We start from the raw sequence: 18,323 nt of genomic DNA on the forward strand, positions 1-18,323 counted from the left end.
AGCATTCTTACATAGGTATTCCTCTTGTCCAGATGGGTTAGGGCAGTGTGATTGCATCGTCTGTGGACCTATTGGGGCGGTAAGCAACTTGGAGTGGGTCTAGGGTGTCAGGTAGGGTGGAGGTGATATGGTCCTTGACTAGTCTCTCAGAGCACTTCATGGTGACGGAATGAGTGCTACGGGGCGGTAGTCATTTAGCTCAGTTACCTTAGCTTTCTTGGGAACAGGAACAATGGTGGCCATCTTGAAGCATGTGGGAACAGCAGACTGGGATAAGGGATTGAATATGTCCGTGAAAACACCAGCCAGCTGGTCTGCGCATGCTCTGAGGACGCGGCTGGGGATGTCGTCTGGGCCTGCAGCCTTGCGAGGGTTAACACGTTTAAATGTTTTACTCATGTTGGCTGCGGTGAAGGAGAGCCCGCAGGTTTTGGTAGCGGGCCGTGGCACTGCATTGTCCTCAAAGGGAGCAAAGAAGTTAAGTCTGTCTGGGCTTGTTTTTCTTTTGTAGTCCGTGATTGACTGTAGACCCTGTCACGTACCTCTCGTGTCTGAGAAGTTGAATTGCGACTCTACTTTGTCTCTATACTGATGCTTAGCTTGTTTCATTGCCTTGCGGAGGGAATAGCAACACTGTTTGTACTCGGTCATGTTACCGGTCACCATGCCCTGATTAAAAGCAGTGGTTCGCGCTTTCAGTTTTGCGCGAATGCTGCCATCAATCCACGGTTTCTGGTTGGGGAAGGTTTTAATAGACGCTGTGGGTACAACATCACCAATGCACTTGCTAATTAACTCGCTCACCGAATCAGCGTATTCATCAATGTTGTTTTTCGACGCAACTCAGGAAACATGGGAGAACACTTTACATGTTGCTTTCATATTTTTGTTCAGTAAATCTGAAATGATAATCCATGACAACCATATTTTAAAACACATTTTCTGTAAAAATCATATTTGTATTAATTATATCGGGATTTAATATGCAATGTAATATGTAGGCCTAATTTCATTTTTTGTCATCTATTAGACATTGATGAAATATGGATGAAGGAATACTTTCATATTCCTTCCATATTGAAGTCAAGAGAATGTTAAGCGCTTTCAAGTTCCTGTCAAAGGAGGTGTAATCAAATCATTTTTGACCTAATTAATTCTAATGACATAACTTGGCTCCGATTGGTCAGAGCTAGACATGTGACGTCCTTGTGCATAGTTTGGTCTTGCCTAGTTTATGAAAACTGTTACTTTGTTGCGCTGGCGTGGTCTTGCGTAGTTTATGAAAACTGTTACTTTGTTGCGCTAGCGTGGAACATTTCCGACTGGTAAGACTTCAATATTCCACCAGACTGTAGTCTTCTTGAACATGCAAAAGTTGAGGATAGGCAATATATCATAATTGATCGAACAAATATGTATTATTATGTGATGGGCAGTGTGCATTCATGCGATTTAAATGGAGAGTTTGACAGCGCTCACGAATTATCTTGTTTTTTCAATAAAAATGCATTAATGACAATAGTTGGACATTATTTAGGTCACCTCGTCACTATATAATCCTACTTGCAGTATTTATTTTCTTCAATAGTAAAAAAGTACTTTGATATGGTTTCATTGGATTTTCACTTATGTCAACGCCCTGACTGTACATGTTGTGTTCGTTGAAACACCGAGAACTTGCATATAACATGAGATTCACATTACACTCAGATAGAAATGCAGGAGTGTTGCACATATTCCTTCCAGAGTATTTGAACCACATTTTCAATCGTATTTGTTAGTTGTGGTTTTAGGGCCATTTTGGCAAGACATTGGCTCATTTTTGTAGTGGATCATTTACAAAGAGCAACTACACAAGAGTACAGGTTGAAACCGGCACATAATAACTGTTGATCCTTGTTCTGTTCCAGCCTGTGTATCGGACATTCCAAGCGCTTCAATGAACTCTCCATGAATTGTGGTTGATCTTCAAAGTATTTCCCTGATGATCTTACGGACTGTATAGCTACAATAACGTTATTACTATAAGCTACTGTTCCAAGACGCATATTAGTGATGAACTGTAAAAGGCAGATCCTATCATTCCACTTGATGTATGTCTAACTGCATATTGTGTAATGTGCATATTTCTGTAGCTTGCTGTGATGGCCTAAGCACTTTGTTTGGTATACTGAGGAATGGTGGGTGGGGCTTAAAATGACTCAAGAAGAAGTGAGTCACCCAGTAAAGTGAAACGGTATTTGGGTTTTAAATATACTTAAGTATCAAAATTAAATGTAATTGCTCAAATATATTTAAGGATCAAAAGTAAAAGTATAAATCATTTCAAATTCCTTATATTAAGCAAACCAGATCGCACGATTTTCTTGTTTTTTAATTTACAGATAGCCAGGGGCACACTACAACACTCAGACATAATATAGAAACAAAGCATTTGTGTTTAGCGAGTCTGTCAGATCAGAAGCAGTATGGATGACCAGGTATTTTCTCTTTAAGTGTGTGAATTAGACCATTCTCCTGTCCTGCTAAGCATTCAAAATGTAACGAGTACTTTTGGGTGTCAGGGAAAATGTATGGAGTAAAAAGTACATCCTATTCTTCAGTTAATTTAGTGAAGTGAAGTAAAATAGTAAAGTACAGATACCCCCAAAAAAACTTAAGTAGTACTTTAAAGTATTTTTACTTAAGTACTTTACACCACTGAATGTAGCCTACACTTTCACAAATCCATTATTTATTTTAAACAGGTCTAAAAAGCATGATATGAAGAAAATATAGTATATTTCAGAAGAAATTAATAGCATACTCTGAGTTGTCTTGATGTGGCTATGCCAAATGGCTGTGGGCTACACTAGTTCATTTAGCAGACAAGATTTGCTTATAATTCCATGGCATTATTTTATATTATGAAGAATAAAATTGAACAAAGCTGAAATAAAATATGAATATTTTTTCCAAACGATTTGAGGGAGTGCGCACATGCCGCGGCTATTCTGTGTTGAACGGTTAACAAAGAAATAGTTACTTCATGCTTCATTTAGAGTTATGCTTCATTTAGAGTTATTAATGTAACTTTAGTTGTTCTACAAATGTTGGGGTATTTTTTTGGATTTTTATACATTGTAAGGCTGCATGATGAGACTCTAATGATGATTTGAAAAAAGTCGCTTGAAAGGCATGACCTCTGCTTAGTTTTTTTTGCGCAGGCTGTACACACTCCAATAGTGTCTCATTCACAATTTGACAAGCACTTGATAATGCCTCGATTTTAACGGCAGCATCCCCTTTGTGGCCGTAATGCACCCTAAAAAAATCCATACATTTTGTGGCCCAGGTGCTGTGTTGTGCCCTTCTCCTTGAGTGCTGCGCAATCCACAAGGCTCTCATCGCGTAATTGGGTCTTTCTCACAGGCTACAAGTTAAGACTGACCCATTGGAGACGCAACTGCGTGCATCCTTATCCAATTTCGTGTTGCGTAATGAAGATATTGGAAGAACTGTCCACATTTACTTTTCATCAGCCAACAAGATGAGTTGGCCTAACGAACAGCAAAATCACTAGCCTATGTCAGTCTACTATTCCCCCATAGTACAAAAGTTGACTATTCAATTCTGTGTGAGAAATAAATATTCCAAACATAGTCTGGGACAGTTGTGGGATGCGATAGATCCCAAATTAATACAACCACTAGCATCTAAAAACCTGTTTTATACAATGTGGCTGACACAACAGATCAGAACCTTTAGCTTAAAATGTTGATAAACTAGAGATGACTTATTAAAAGGCTGTCTGTCTCATCCTGTCCCAGACATGTTTCTTTACCTCCTTGGACTGGTGGTGTTTTACTACCTGTACCGCTGGTTCCGGGAGATCCCCAGAGTCCCAGAAAAAGGAGACAAATATGTCTACATCACGGGGTGTGACTCTGGTTTCGGTAACCTTTTGGCCAAACATCTGGACGAGCTGGGTTTCTCTGTGATCGCATCCTGCTTCACAGAGAAGGGAGAGGAAGATCTGAGGAAGGCCTGTTCAGGCAGATTCACTACCCTCCACCTGGATGTCAAAAAGAACGAGAGTGTCGACAAAGCAGCTGCTTTGATTAAAGACAAAGTTGGGGCTAGGGGTGAGTGTCAGTGTTTATATTGAAAAGCAAACAGTCCTATCATCATCATTTGTTTCCAGTCAAATGATGCAGTATTACCAGTTCAGTTACATGTGTTGACATTCATGTTGAGTGCCGGTATCTCTGTCCTTGTGTCCTCTTCTTACCAAACACCTGTGAAATAATGCTACCTAATGACCTGTCACCTTCTAGGCCTGTGGGCTGTGGTGAACAATGCAGGCGTGGCCATGCCCTCAGCCCCCTGTGATTGGCTGACCATTGATGACTACAAGTCCATGCTGGACGTGAACCTGAACGGGGTCATCGCAGTCACCCTGAGTGTGCTGCCCCTCATCAAGAAGGCCAGGGGTCGCGTGGTCAACGTAGCCAGTGTGTTCGGCAGGATCAGTCCAGGTGGAGGACCTTACACCGTGTCTAAGTATGGAGTGGAGGCCTTCAATGACAGTCTCAGGTGAAACAAGAACATCATCCTATCCATGCCATATTTTTCATCAGTGTTTTTTTTTATACATACATTTGGTAATCTAGCAATGGTGAACCATAAACAATACTACCTTAACTGTTTGACTTCAGCGAATGAAACTATAAAAATCTGTAACATATCAGAGGTAATTTTGTAAACAGAAGTTTTGTTACCTTGTTTTTCAGGAGAAACATGGTACCTTTCGGAGTCAAAGTCCTCTGCATTGAGCCAGGCTTTTTCAAGACCACCATGACCAACTGGATAGTCCTGGGGAAAAACTTCAAGCAGCTGTGGGAGAAGATGCCACAAGAAGTCAGAGATGATTATGGACATGATTATTTGGACAAGGGTAAATATAAATTTTATTTTCCTACATTCTGGAATGTATTAATTTGCACAAATGTTTTCTATAGCCTATGCAAAATTGGGCTTTTTTAAAATTCTGTCTGCCCTCTGTGACATCAGTCTTGCAAAGGATTTGATCTATTCAGAAAGCATTATTCACCCCGATGTTCTAGTGTAAGTGGCCATGTTGAATAGCTAAAGACTTCCCTGTCCCTTCTAGTGGACGTGAGGATGAGGGAGAAGCTTGACAAGATGTCCGACGCTGACCTGATGAAGGTGGTGAGCTGTATGGAGCACGCTGTCTCTGCAGTCCGTCCTCGCACCCGTTACTCGCCAGGGTGGGACGCCAAGCTCTTCTGGATCCCTATGTCCTACATGCCAACCGGGTTCGTCGACTGGCTACTGCTCAGGAAAGCCATCATTCCAGCCAAGGCTGTCTACTAAGGCTGACGTAAGATTGTCAGTGTTTATGCTGTCAGAACAAATACATTATTGTCCTGTGCTATTGCTTGTCTTTAATGTATATAACACTCTTGTATCCTCCGGTCTGCAGGCTGAAATATAGTATGATGTAAGCTTTGCTACAGATATGGTTTAACCTCTGACAACAAAATAAAAGCCATAATTGCTATTTGGTACCACCTGTTTCCCCTCGTTTATTAAGTGCATTCTCTATGCCAGTATCAAAGATAGTGGATAACTGAAGACAGTTCACTCAGGCCGTTCATCATTGGAAAAAAATTCAGTTACAGTTTACTTAAGGGAGTGACTCTACCATGGACACCTATTCAATCGCAGCTGGGTCTGGTCTACTTAATTCATTGACTCCATTGAAACAGAAAATTAGTGGGATGTCTCGCTTCCTCTTCCATCGCTGGCCAGTATGACATGGGCAGTGTTGGGTTGGTCTTTGAAAACTTTACAAGATAAATGGGGATTAAGGTCAAGGTTTGACAGTCTTTGTCCTTGGTGTGCTGATATTGGTATGTTGAAGGTCAACCTGCAATAACATTTACATTACATTTAAGTCATTTATAAGTGACCAAAAAGGAAGTTTACAAGCTTTGAATCATTCAGATTCTCTCAACTTCACTGATATTAGCCGCTATGATTCAAATACCTCTACGTTCAGGAATTAAATATAAAATTCTATAAAAAATTTAAATATTGCTAGAAGATAAGTATGTCTATGAAACATTTACACACTTATTTCGATCTTGCAGCCCATGTCAGATTTTTACCTTATACAGTACCAGTCAAAAGTTTGGACACGCCTACTCAATCAAGGTTTTTTCTTTGTACTATTTTCTACATTCTAGAATAGAGAATACATCAAAACTATGAAATACCACATATGGAATAATGTAGTAAGCAAAAAAGTGTTAAATCAAAATATATTTTAGAGTCTTCCAAGTAGCCACCCTTTGCCTTTGACAGCTTTGCACACTCTTGGCATTCTCTCAACCAGCTTCACCTGGAATGCTTTTCCAACAGTTGTTATGGAGTTCCCACATACGCTGAGCACTTGTTGGCTGCTTTTCCTTCACTTTGCGGTTCAACTCATCCCAAACTATCTCAATTGGGTTGAGGTCGGGTTATTGTGAAGGCCAGGTCATCTGATGCAGCCCTCCAACACTCTCTTTGGTCAAATAGCCCTTACACAGCCTGGAAGTATGTTTTGGGTCATTGTTCTATTGAAAAACAAATGATAGTCCCACTAAGCGCAAACCAGATGCTGTGGTAGCCATGCTGGTTAAGTGTGCCTTGAATTTTAAATAAATCACCGACTGTCACCTGCAAAGCACCCTCACACCACCTCCATACTTCACACTGGGAACCACACTTGCGGAGATCATCCGTTCGCCTGCTCTGCGTCTAACAGACACCAAAAATCACAAAGACACCAAAAATCTCAAATGTGGACTCAGACCAAAGGACAGATTTCAACCTGTCTGATGTCACCGGCTCGTGTTTCTTGGCCCAAACAAGTCTTATTGGTGTCCTTTTGCAGTGGTTTATTTGCAGCAATTCAACCATGAAAGCCTGATCACACAGTCACCTTTGAACAATTGAAGAGTTACTTAATCTGTGAAGCATTTACTTGGGCTGCAATTTCTGAGGCTGATAACTAATGAAATGATCCTCTGTAGCAGAGGTAACTCAGTCTTCCTTTCCTGTGTGGGTACTCATGAGAGCCAGTTTCATAGTGCTTGATGGTTTTTGCTACTGCACTTGAAACTTCAATGTACTTAACATTTTCAAGATTAAGTAATGGACTGTCGTTTCTCTTTGCTTATTCGAGCTGTTCTTACAATACGGACTTGGTCTTTTACCAAATAGGACTATCTTCTATATACCACCCCTACCTTGTCACAACGCAACAGATTGGCTCGAACTCATTAAGGAAAGAAATTCCACAAATTAAGGCACACCTGTTAATTGAAATGCATTCCAGGTGACAATCTCATGAAGTTGAGAGAATGCCAAAACTGCAAAGCAGTCAAAGCAAAGGGTGGCTACTTTGAAGAATCTCAAATACAAAATATTTAACTTTTGTTACAAGCTCCCATAGTTTGGTCTTCATTATTGTGTAGAACATAGTAAAAATAACATTGAGTAGGGGTCCAAACTTTTGACTGGTACTGTACATTAAACATGTTCACGTGACCATTTCTCTGCTCAGCAGGGCTAGCGAGTTCAAACTTGTCCTCCACCCATTTGTCAAAATGTAGCTGCAGCAAAGAAATTGTCTAGTATAACTAATGTCAGATGGCCTTTACAATTGCAGCTGTGGTAGGAATCTGGATTGCATGTTAGTGCTGTAGTTCGTTTTCTAAAACGTCTTCATAGCTGTATTTAACTTGAGCAACCCAATCAAGTTTATTTGGATCCATTACTCTTTGAAAGCGTGTCTAAAAAGCAGTACATCTTTCCCATTAGTCTTTATACACCAGCATCAAATACTTTTTGGTTGTTGAACGAGGTTTCACAGCGGTTTAGAGGGTACAATTATTCTTTACATGGCTTGTCACAAATGAATTTAGGCAAACTATTAGCAACCATGTAATGGCAGAGCGATTTCTGCATATTTCACCTTTATAACGTCAACATGACTTATGTCGCAGCAGTAAGCCAACAGCCAGCATTTTATAGTTCCTGTTATTCTTATAAAATCACATGCTGGTCTAAAAAGCATCTTACTGCACTTTGTGCAAGGAATGACAAACTCCCCTCAACTTTAACAGCCGTTTAATTTAGTCACTGAAGCATTGTACAAAGCCTTTGAACGCCATCTAGTGGATCAGTGCTGTATGATGACATTTTACAACCAGTCTGACAGCACCCAGAGCAGAATAGTATTGCAACATTACAATACATTGAAAAATGCTAAAAAATATACAGTCGAGACCAAGCCAAATTGTCAAGACAGATCTTTATTCCATCTTCTTTCATTGGAAACATTAAATATAACTTTTCAGGATGACAATACAGATAATTTTTGCATGTGACATTCATACAAATCAAGTGTGCCTTCTACACAACCCTGTGTTTTCTTGCTTTTCTCCCTCCTCCCCTCAGATGAACTTATGCAAGATCCTTAGCCATCTGTGCAGCCTTCTCAACCACCTCCTCAATGGGTCCGACCATGTAGAAAGCCTGCTCGGGCAGGGCATCGTACTCACCTGGAGGGAAAGAATGACCACACTTAGCTCAAGAATCAGAATTTCACACCGACAACACCAAGGAAATTCATACATTTAAAGGTAGACTGACCGAAATGTTGCCAAGAGCAGCACTGCAGCTATTGCGATAAGCAAGTTGCAAGACTATGTGCATGATTTGACTCAGTTACATGGGCGCCACGGCACCAAAACAGCAAAGTTTAACCTCACGCCTCAAACACTCTTAGTAGTTGCAGAAATTGACCCACTAAGCTTTTTACTTTGCATATCTACGTCATATCGCAGAGTATCTTTAAACCTAATCACAAGTAATACATACCATTTAGAATGCTCTGGAAGCCACTGATGGTCTCTTTGAGTGGCACCAGCTTGCCAGCGTGACCAGTGAAGACCTCCGCCACCTGGAAGGGCTGGGACAGGAAACGCTGGATCTTGCGGGCGCGAGACACAATCAGCTTGTCCTCCTCAGACAGCTCATCCATACCCAGGATGGCAATGATATCCTGCAGGGACTTGTAGTCCTGAGAGGGGAGAGTTGTAGGCATAATGTTAGGGGCAAGGTCGGTATTTCATTATTAGAATCTGTATACTGCCGCTTTCCATTTCCAGAGCTTGTGAGGTGTCTATCACTTGCTTTTAAGCATTTTACGCCATCGTTATTGCTCTTTCTGCATGCTACATGTTGCTTGTTCTACATTGCTCTGCATGTGCTCATTGTCATGGGAATGGTTTAATAATCTGCCAGTGTGTACAGTTAAAATTTGCCAGGTAACTAAATCCAGCACTTCTACTGAAACAGATTAATGTGCACTGTCCCTGTTAAATACATAAATAAACTCAATGTTGGGGTGACCGATACACTGAGGGGGCTATAAGACATTAACCTGGAGGATCTTCTGCACGCCACGAGCAACGTCATAGTGCTCAGCGCCGACAATGTTGGGGTCCATGATACGGGAGGTGGAATCCAGGGGATCCACAGCGGGGTAGATACCCAGCTCAGCGATGGCACGGGACAACACAGTGGTGGCGTCCAAGTGAGCGAAAGTGGTGGCAGGGGCGGGATCAGTCAAATCGTCAGCTGGCACATAGATGGCCTTAGAGAAGACAGGTTGTTACAGTCACAAGTAGCGTTTCAGTCTTGAAGCCATGTCAGACTATTGGGTACTACAGACTGCCATGTTAGCATGGACCTCCAACAGGCCTATGCTGCTTGAACTCCAGCTTACCTGCACAGAGGTGATGGAACCCTTCTTGGTGGTGGTGATTCTCTCCTGCATGGTACCCATGTCAGTGGCAAGGGTGGGCTGGTAACCCACAGCGGAGGGGATTCGACCCAGCAGGGCAGACACCTCGGAGCCAGCCTGGGTGAAGCGGAAGATGTTGTCGATGAAGAGCAGCACATCCTGACCCTCCTGGTCACGGAAATACTCCGCCACGGTCAGACCAGTCAGAGCCACACGGGCACGGGCGCCTGGGGGCTCGTTCATTTGTCCGTACACCAGCGCTACCTAGGGGTTTGGACGAGAGGGCACCGTTACAGAATACATCTAGGTCAACCCATAATAAACTGACGCGTCGGCACACACTGACAGTCATTGTGCAAAATAGTATGCAGCATCATCTGGATATGTATACAACATTCACCTTTGCTACCATTTGTCAGTCTACACATGCATTCTATAAATACAGCGCATGTACCACACCGAACACACTGCAACTACCTCCGCAAAGCAAACATAGCATTTCAATGGAAATGAATGCAATTCTAGTGTCCCAATATGCAATGACGCTGTCAGTGTGTTCGAAGGGTAAAGGAGAAAGGCTGATGTGAGCATCAAGTCAAGTAGGTAATCAGGTCAACTTTCCAGACTGGTGATCAGCTACAATATGTAACTTTTTGGGAAACCCGACTTTGGATTTATGCAACCAGGAAATGTCAGAGCGACTCCTGTATATTGCACCTTATATTTTGACATTCAACTGGGGGATATTTTTTCCCTGTGCCAACTTAATACCATCAATCTGTATAAGATTCCTTAAATAGAGGCACCTGCTTATGACTGTCAAATGTAACCAGGTGGTCACCTTGGAGGTGTCGTCCTTCAGGTTGATGACACCCGACTCAATCATCTCGTGGTACAAGTCATTTCCCTCACGGGTACGCTCTCCCACTCCGGCAAACACAGAGTAACCACCATGGGCCTTGGCCACGTTGTTAATCAGCTCCATGATCAACACAGTCTTGCCCACACCAGCACCACCAAACAGACCTATAGAAAGGAAAGCAATTTACTGTCATTAAACTTTAATTAGCTAATTGCAAAAAAGTGTAACAATGAGGATGTTGGTTGTCCCACGTACCGATTTTGCCTCCCTTGGCATAGGGAGCCAGCAGATCTACCACCTTGATGCCAGTTACCAGGATCTCCTGCTCCACACTCATGTCAGTGAACTCTGGGGCCTCAGCATGGATGGCTGCGGTCCTAATTTAAAAACATTTTTTTTTTTTAAAGTATAGTAAGAGCCAACACTTCACTTCAAACAAGCAATTTTCAATTGCGTATCATTCATACAGTCTCAAGACAATTCTAGTAGTCATGCATTAAATAATTGAATATGGATGTAAATATTGTGATTGCCATATCTAAAACTATGAATTGGCTGATAAGACAAAGTGCTTACTGCTTAGTGGAGATTGGTCCCCTCTCGTCAATGGGCTCTCCAATGACATTCATGATTCTGCCCAGGGTCTCGGGACCAACTGGGATTCTGATGGGATCGCCAGTGTCCACAACCTTCTGTCCACGGACAAGACCTTCTGTACCATCCATGGCAATGGTACGCACAGTGTTCTCACCTGAAAGTCAACATAACAGCTTATTGGGATGAAATATGTTATTGATTATGCAATATTGGTACAATGTTTTTGCAAACAATGGCTGTGTTTACAGAAGTAGACAAATTCTGATCTCTGCCTAATTATTGGCAAAAAATGACAATTTGATACAAATTAGGCTGCCTCTAAATGCAGGCCAAATGACTTACCAAGATGTTGTGCCACCTCCAGCACTAGCCTGGATTCACGACCAGCAACTTCCAGGGCATTGAGGATGGGTGGGAGGCCCTCATCGAACTGGACGTCGACGACGGCACCGATGACCGCTACGATCCTTCCATGGGCGAAAGCGGCAGCAGCAGCAGGTGCAGAGTAGTCTCTACCTGTAAAAGTGCATTGACCCAAAACCGTATGACCTTGTGAGTGAAATATCAATAATACACAATGTCTGCTGACCATTTCCAAGCTAGCCTACACAATGCAGAGTTGGAAATGTAATATCACCTGTGTAGCTAGCCATGTGCACAAGAGCATACACCAGACCTGTCAAACTTTAGAGTACAAGACACGCGCAGCAAATTGGAGTCAACTCGCATGCATACCACGCGCCGAAATAGGGTTCTTTCCTGAGTGATTGCAATTATAGAATTGTATCAAATAAAGCCTAAAAAAGGTTGGACAATTTGACAGCATTCCATTTCCACATGTAAAAGTCACTAACAAGATCTAACTCTTATCACAAAAGGGCCTTCATTCTCAGAGTTTGTTTATATAAAACAAATAAGTTATGTTTAGGTACAAAAGTCTTATCCATGATAAAAACCCATTAACTGATATGATAAGAACAAATGTCTGAAGCAGAGCATCAGTATCAAATAAACAGACTGCAAACTGGCTCCACAAAGCTTAAGTAGGCTACCACAAAGGGAATCTGAACGCTGTTCGCTAGAAGAGGCCAGTGTTTCAGCCTATATAAACGTGCCTATTGTATTTCTTTGCCGCACATACATCATTTCAGATTTTCGAAATTGAGAAAATCTCAAATCTAGTGCAAAGGCATTTTAGAAGCATTGCCGTTTAGCTAATACCGGATACCCAATTCTTCATCGCGCAGTTTTCTAAACTCCAGACTCCATTTAATGCTAAGATGCTTATTTATTTTTGATTATACTTCAGTAATGTTTTGTGACGTGGATCACAAATGCAGTTAGTCTATTTGGTTGCGTGATCATCGTAATATTACGTGGAAAATACATTTAATTCTGCGTCCCATTAGTTGTATCACACTAGCACAAATGAGATCAGTTATTTTTCGTATTTGCATTTAATTTCTTTCACTAACACATGCGAGTGAACTGCTGGCACTTTCGAGCCCACTGAATGTCCATCTTATGTTCGCTAACGTTCACTTGAAACAATAGTGTTTACCTTTCCACAACACAGGGAGTCGAAAGGGGATTTGTCCATGTGTTTACGTACAGTTGGCAAACACCGCATCACAACAAGCAGGAAGGGCTACGTCGAATAATGATGTATTACTCGCCAAGTCCGTTGACAAACTCCGTACATATCTGTGTTGCAGCTCGAGAATCGGGACGTTAGATTTATTTTTTAGTAAACTGCAAATCAAATTCAGGCCCTATTGATTTCTGAGTACTTTTAACTCGGATGTCGTAACCGACAGAATTGCGTAGTTGGTACGCAAAATGGGTGCAAGTTGGTAGGTCTGAAACACCGAAGCAAACTCAATGTCAAGTATTTTCGGCCATGTCGTGCAGGAGAATTGTTACAGCTCAGTAATTAAAGTAATCAGCTATCTAGTTAAATTCTTAAAAAACGAATACCTTCGAAGACTTACACATGTCAAGCCAACCGAGTTACTAAGGTGACATTGGCATTTTTGTAACTTGGCCCAATAAGTTGGCCCTAGCTAGTTGTCAGATGTTAATGTAACGGCTAGCAAACTACTGTAACCAGACGCAGTTTGACTTATTCACACGTTTAGTTAGTTAAAGCAAAATAATTGTAAATGCATTCCTACTCGTTCCAAGCTATTTGACTACGAAATAACACCGACAGTGATTCAATTAGTAATTGAATGACACTTAGCTGGCTAACTAGCCACAGTATGGACTCGCTAGCGCGAGCCTCAAAACCTCATGTCATACAAAGGTCATTTCAATTTACACAAAAATCATGTCCCTCAGCTATATGTACTTAAGTCACATATTAATATAACAATTAAATCGAATGCATGGCGTAAGTTCCACGTTCAACATAAAATTAGTAGACGAAATTAACGATGGTAAAAAGTGTGAGGCCTGCTACACAGATGACAGCGTTCTGTTTTGGGCTAAAGTTAACTAGCAGTTAGCCTAATACCAGTTCTGCGCCAAACGGTTTTTACAATTCATTCGCTACCCCTGTAACATGCAATATGCTTGCAAAACTTACGTCCAAGGACAGATGGAGAGCCAACAAGGGCCTTCAGGGGCTGGACCCCAGGCTTAAGTGCCTGGAGAGCCCCGGTGCAGCAGCGTCCCACAGCTCCTAACATTGTCAAAATGGCTGAAGGTGGAAAGAGACGAAACGACTTGTGCCTTTATAATGAATGACCGCGGAGCTGAACTGAGCGTGCGCGCAACTTCAGGGCCAAACTGAGCAGGCGCACTTCGTGATTTATTTTGCATTGATTGCTACTTCCACATATTACTGTCATACTACAACACTTGTAATTGTCTTCGCAACATTACAAATCACGTATCATGTCAATTCAGCAAGAATAATCATGTACAATGTTCTAACAACCTAGATAACATTCAAACTCAAGGTCACAATAGGCGTGTGTGTGTTTGTGTTTGTGTGTATAATGCAGTAAGTAAGTGAATACTCATCTCCCCAAAACACAGCAACACACAAACATACATTGCCTTTGGAAAGTATTCAGACCCCTTGACTTTTTCCACATTTTGTTACGTTATAGCCATATTCTAAAATTGATTTTTTTTTAATCTTCAGCAATCTACACACAATACCCCATAAAGACAAAGCGAAAACAGGTTTTTAGATTTTTTTTCGCTATGAGACTCGAAAATTGAGCTCAGGTGCATCCTGTTTCCATTGATCATCATTTAAATGTTTCTACAACTTGATTGGAGTCCACCTGTGGTAAATTCAATTGATTAGACATTAAAAGGCACACACCTGTCTATATAAGGTCCCACAGTTGACAGAGCATGTCAGAGCAAAAACCAAGCCATGAGGTTGAAGGAATTGTCCGTAGTGCTCCGAGACATGATTGTGTCGAGGCACATTTCTGGGGAAGGGTACCAAAAAATTCTGCAGCATTGAAGGTCCTCAAGAACACCATCATTCTTAAATGGAAGAAGTGTGGAACCAAGAACACTTTTCCTAGAGCTGGCCGCCTGGCCAAACTGAGCAATCGGTGGGGAGAAGGGGCGTGGTCAGGGAAGTTACCAAAAACCTGATGGTCACTCTGACAGAGCTCTAGAGTTCCTCTGTGGAGATGGGAAAACCTGCCAGAAGGACAACCATCTCTGCAGCACTCCACCAATAAGGGCTTTATGGTAGAGCGGCCAGTCAGAAGCCACTCCAAAGTAAAAGGCATATGACAGCCCACTTGGAGTTTGCCAAAAGACAAACTGAGAAACAAGAGAAACAAGGTTCTCTGGTCTGATGAAATCAAGATTTAACTCTTTAGCCTGAATTCCAAGTGTCACGCATGGAGGAAACCTGGCACCATCTCTATGGTGAAGCGTGGTGGCAGCATCATGCTGTGGGGGTGTTCTTCAGCGGCAGGGACTGGGAGACTAATCAGGATCGAGGCAAAGATGAACGGAACAAAGTACAGAGATCCTTGACGAAAACCTTGTCCAGAGCGGTCAGGACCTCAGACTGGGGCGAAGGTTCTCCTTCCAACAGGACAACACAGGAGTCCCTTTGGGACAAGTCTCTGCATGTCCTTGAGTGTCCCAGCCAGAGCCCGGACTTTAAACCAATCAAACCTCTCTGGAGAGACCTGAAAATATCTGTGTAGCAACACTCCCCATCCAACCTGACAGAGCTTGAGAGAATCCGCCGAGAAGAATGGGAGAAACTCCCCAAATACAAGCTTGTAGTGTCATACCCAAGAAGACTCTAGGATGTAATTGCTGCCATGCTTCAACAAAGTACTGAGTAAAGGGTCTGAATACTTACGTAAATGTGATATTTCAGTTTTTAAATTGTTTATAAATGAGCAAAAATTCCTAAACTTGTTTTTGCTTTGTCATTATAGGGTATTGTGTGTAGATTGAGGGGGGGGGGGACACAATTTAATCAATTTTAAAATAAGGCTGTAACCTAACAAAATGTGGATAAAGTCATGCGGTCTGAATACTTTCCGAAGGCATTGTACACAGCTCCACACCCAGACTGTGTTTAGAACACTATGTACAGTGTGCACAAGCTCGATTTCAGCACATACACTGTCTTTCCACTAGAGTGTGGGGCTGCACTATACATTTTGGTGCTTCCTCTCTATCCTCATGCTCTCTTTTTTTGTTGCAACATGTGGAATTAAGTGTGGTCATGAATGCTACCAACCAGTGTTAGAATCCCAGTAATGTAATAAATGGAATATCCTCTGTTATGGGAACTGAAGTAAGCTACATGACAACTGTGAAAGAGAGCCTTCACTATGGAAAATTTACTATAATATATGGATTTAAGGTATTTATTGCAGTTTTAAACTGTAAATTATAGTGTTGCAATGCTATTTATTTTCTGTTTCAATTCATAATTCATTTGATCCATAACCTGCACTTTCTATAATCTCCAAACTTTTCCTTTGTATTGTATTGCCTAATTTGTGGGAGTGGCTAATCGGCACAGGAGCCTGTAATGTTTAATCGGGGCCTGTGTTTTCTTGAAAAGGTGTGTTTCCTGACTGTGTGGAAGAGCCATTGATTTTAGCCACCAGCCATGTGCGTTTACTTTAAGTCTGCAGTTTTTAAAATAAGTACTTTTATAACTATTTATTTCTCAGTTCTTTTTTTAAGCCTTTTAGATAAGGTATCGGCCAGCTTGTCAAACCAACTTCCAAATAAATATTCTCCTGTCCTTAACTATGAAAATGGATGAATGTTACTGAAGTACTGTGGTAATGATTTCCATGCCCCTGTCTCCTCGGGCTTTGTCTACACATGAGTCAGGGCTTTTCAACATTCTTAAGATGGTTTTGTCTGGTTAAGACATACATACACACTCTATACCTCAGTTCATCGGGGCATGGGCTCTATAAGAACTCGAAAGCATTCCACAGGGATGCTGGCCCATGTTGACACCAATGCTTCCCACAGTTGTGCCAAATTGGCTTGGTGTCCTTTGGGTGGTGGACCATTTTTGATACACACGGGAAACTGTTGGGTGTGAAAAGCCCAGCAGAGTTTCAGTTCTTGACACAAACCAGTGCACCTGGCACCTACTACCATACCCCGTTCAAAGGAACTTATTTGTTTGTCTTGCCCTTTCATGGTATACATACACAGTCCATGTCTCAATTGTCTCAAGGCTTAAAAATACTTCTTTAACCAGTCTCCTCCACTTCATCAAAACTGATTGAAGTGGATTTAACCAGTGACATCAATAAGGGATCATAGCTTTCACCTAGATTCACCTGGTCAGTCTATTTAATTGAAAGAGCAGGTGTTCATAATGTTTTGTACACTCAGCGTAAATTATTTTCAGTGGCCTTGTGTTGTCTATGGAACTTTCTATCTGGTATTTGGCATATCTGGTATCTATAAACGAATAACTAACCGTTTGTAACCCATTATAAATCATTTTCAGTATACCTGAAAGTGTTACTGAAATATGCACTGGTACTTTCGAAGCGCAGTTTCATAAGTACATATAGGATCAGAAGCCAGACACTGGACTAGATTGGATGCTACAACATTCCCTGCCAACCACAATTGAGGTTTTCATATGTTTGCCACACCTCTCTGGAAATCCTTCACCGGCTGTTTCATGCTTTTCTTCACACCAATGTTCGAGGTGCTTTCAACCGACACCTCAGCCATTCATTATGATGAAAGCAGCTTGTACTGCGTTTCATGACAGTCCGTGACATGACCACTTTGATGGGAGACGATCTACAGGAGACCTTTGACCTTCCACAGACATGTTCTAGATTGGTTAGTGCTATCCGGGATCCATGGGACATCCCTACACTAAGTCCTAAACTACTAGGAAATCAAAGAGAACGGCAACTCTGTACAGATTGCAAGCACATTGTGAATTGCATTAAGTATTGGTTGAGAATGTGCAGAGATGCTATGGATTGATGATTTTTAACCACCTGGCTGCTCGAGTTTATGTTAAAATTATGTCATCAGCTATCAGGAAAAGCTGAATTTATGTCCTTGCCAAACTTCTTTTCAATTTACTGCACATGTGTACATGCACCACACGATATGTACATCACACTGGGAAAAGATATCAGATCACCATCTTGTCATTAAGCATGAATTCAACTTGAAATGAACCAAACCGTGAAACATTATAGTTGCTTGATGGTTAAATTGAACTGTGCAGAGATCCCTTTGGGCTGATCAGCACCATAAAAGAAGTGTTGGAGAGATCCTCACCATGTTTTACTTGTCTTCCCATGAAAGGGGGAGGTATCTGAACCAGATTTGAGCAGGCCTATTTCTCATGACGGCATTCTTGAGTGGCAGCTCACCTCTGATTGCTTTCTGCCTCCAGGTTTGGAATACTGTGGGCTATAAAAAAACACGCTGTCACCACCAAGTGCACAGCTGGAGCAGAGCTGCGTGATTCTCTTTCTGGCGGCCAGAAGTCTGGCG

The 18,323-nt window shown here is 41.8% G+C and overlaps 2 protein-coding genes across 3 annotated transcripts; one reads left to right on the plus strand and one right to left on the minus strand.

The window, feature by feature from the left end:
- The first annotated feature begins 1,216 nt into the window (after nucleotides 1–1,216).
- LOC129859677 (retinol dehydrogenase 7-like) lies at nucleotides 1,217–5,570 on the plus strand. Of its 2 annotated transcripts, XM_055929740.1 has the most exons (6): nucleotides 1,224–1,325; nucleotides 1,911–1,973; nucleotides 3,810–4,124; nucleotides 4,317–4,575; nucleotides 4,773–4,936; nucleotides 5,153–5,570. In XM_055929740.1, exons 3-6 carry the CDS (start codon nucleotides 3,812–3,814, stop codon nucleotides 5,374–5,376), a joined length of 960 nt encoding a protein of 319 aa, XP_055785715.1. In that variant the 5' UTR covers nucleotides 1,224–1,325; nucleotides 1,911–1,973; nucleotides 3,810–3,811; the 3' UTR covers nucleotides 5,377–5,570. The 2 variants fall into 2 exon arrangements, with proteins under 2 accessions (XP_055785714.1, XP_055785715.1); XM_055929739.1 differs by lacking the exon at nucleotides 1,911–1,973 and having other exon boundaries at nucleotides 1,217–1,325.
- A 2,776-nt stretch (nucleotides 5,571–8,346) lies between these two features.
- On the minus strand, nucleotides 8,347–14,063 carry LOC129859679 (ATP synthase subunit beta, mitochondrial). The gene is made up of 9 exons (XM_055929741.1): nucleotides 13,909–14,063; nucleotides 11,664–11,837; nucleotides 11,301–11,475; nucleotides 10,980–11,101; nucleotides 10,704–10,888; nucleotides 9,845–10,126; nucleotides 9,500–9,712; nucleotides 8,935–9,136; nucleotides 8,347–8,615 (listed from the first exon to the last, which is right to left on the minus strand). Exons 1-9 carry the CDS (start codon nucleotides 14,009–14,011, stop codon nucleotides 8,518–8,520), a joined length of 1,554 nt encoding a protein of 517 aa, XP_055785716.1. The 5' UTR covers nucleotides 14,012–14,063; the 3' UTR covers nucleotides 8,347–8,517.
- Between the last annotated feature and the right edge of the window lie 4,260 nt (nucleotides 14,064–18,323).

The sequence above is a fragment of the Salvelinus fontinalis genome, chromosome 7 (assembly GCF_029448725.1).
Source record: "Salvelinus fontinalis isolate EN_2023a chromosome 7, ASM2944872v1, whole genome shotgun sequence".
Taxonomy (NCBI): domain Eukaryota; kingdom Metazoa; phylum Chordata; class Actinopteri; order Salmoniformes; family Salmonidae; genus Salvelinus; species Salvelinus fontinalis.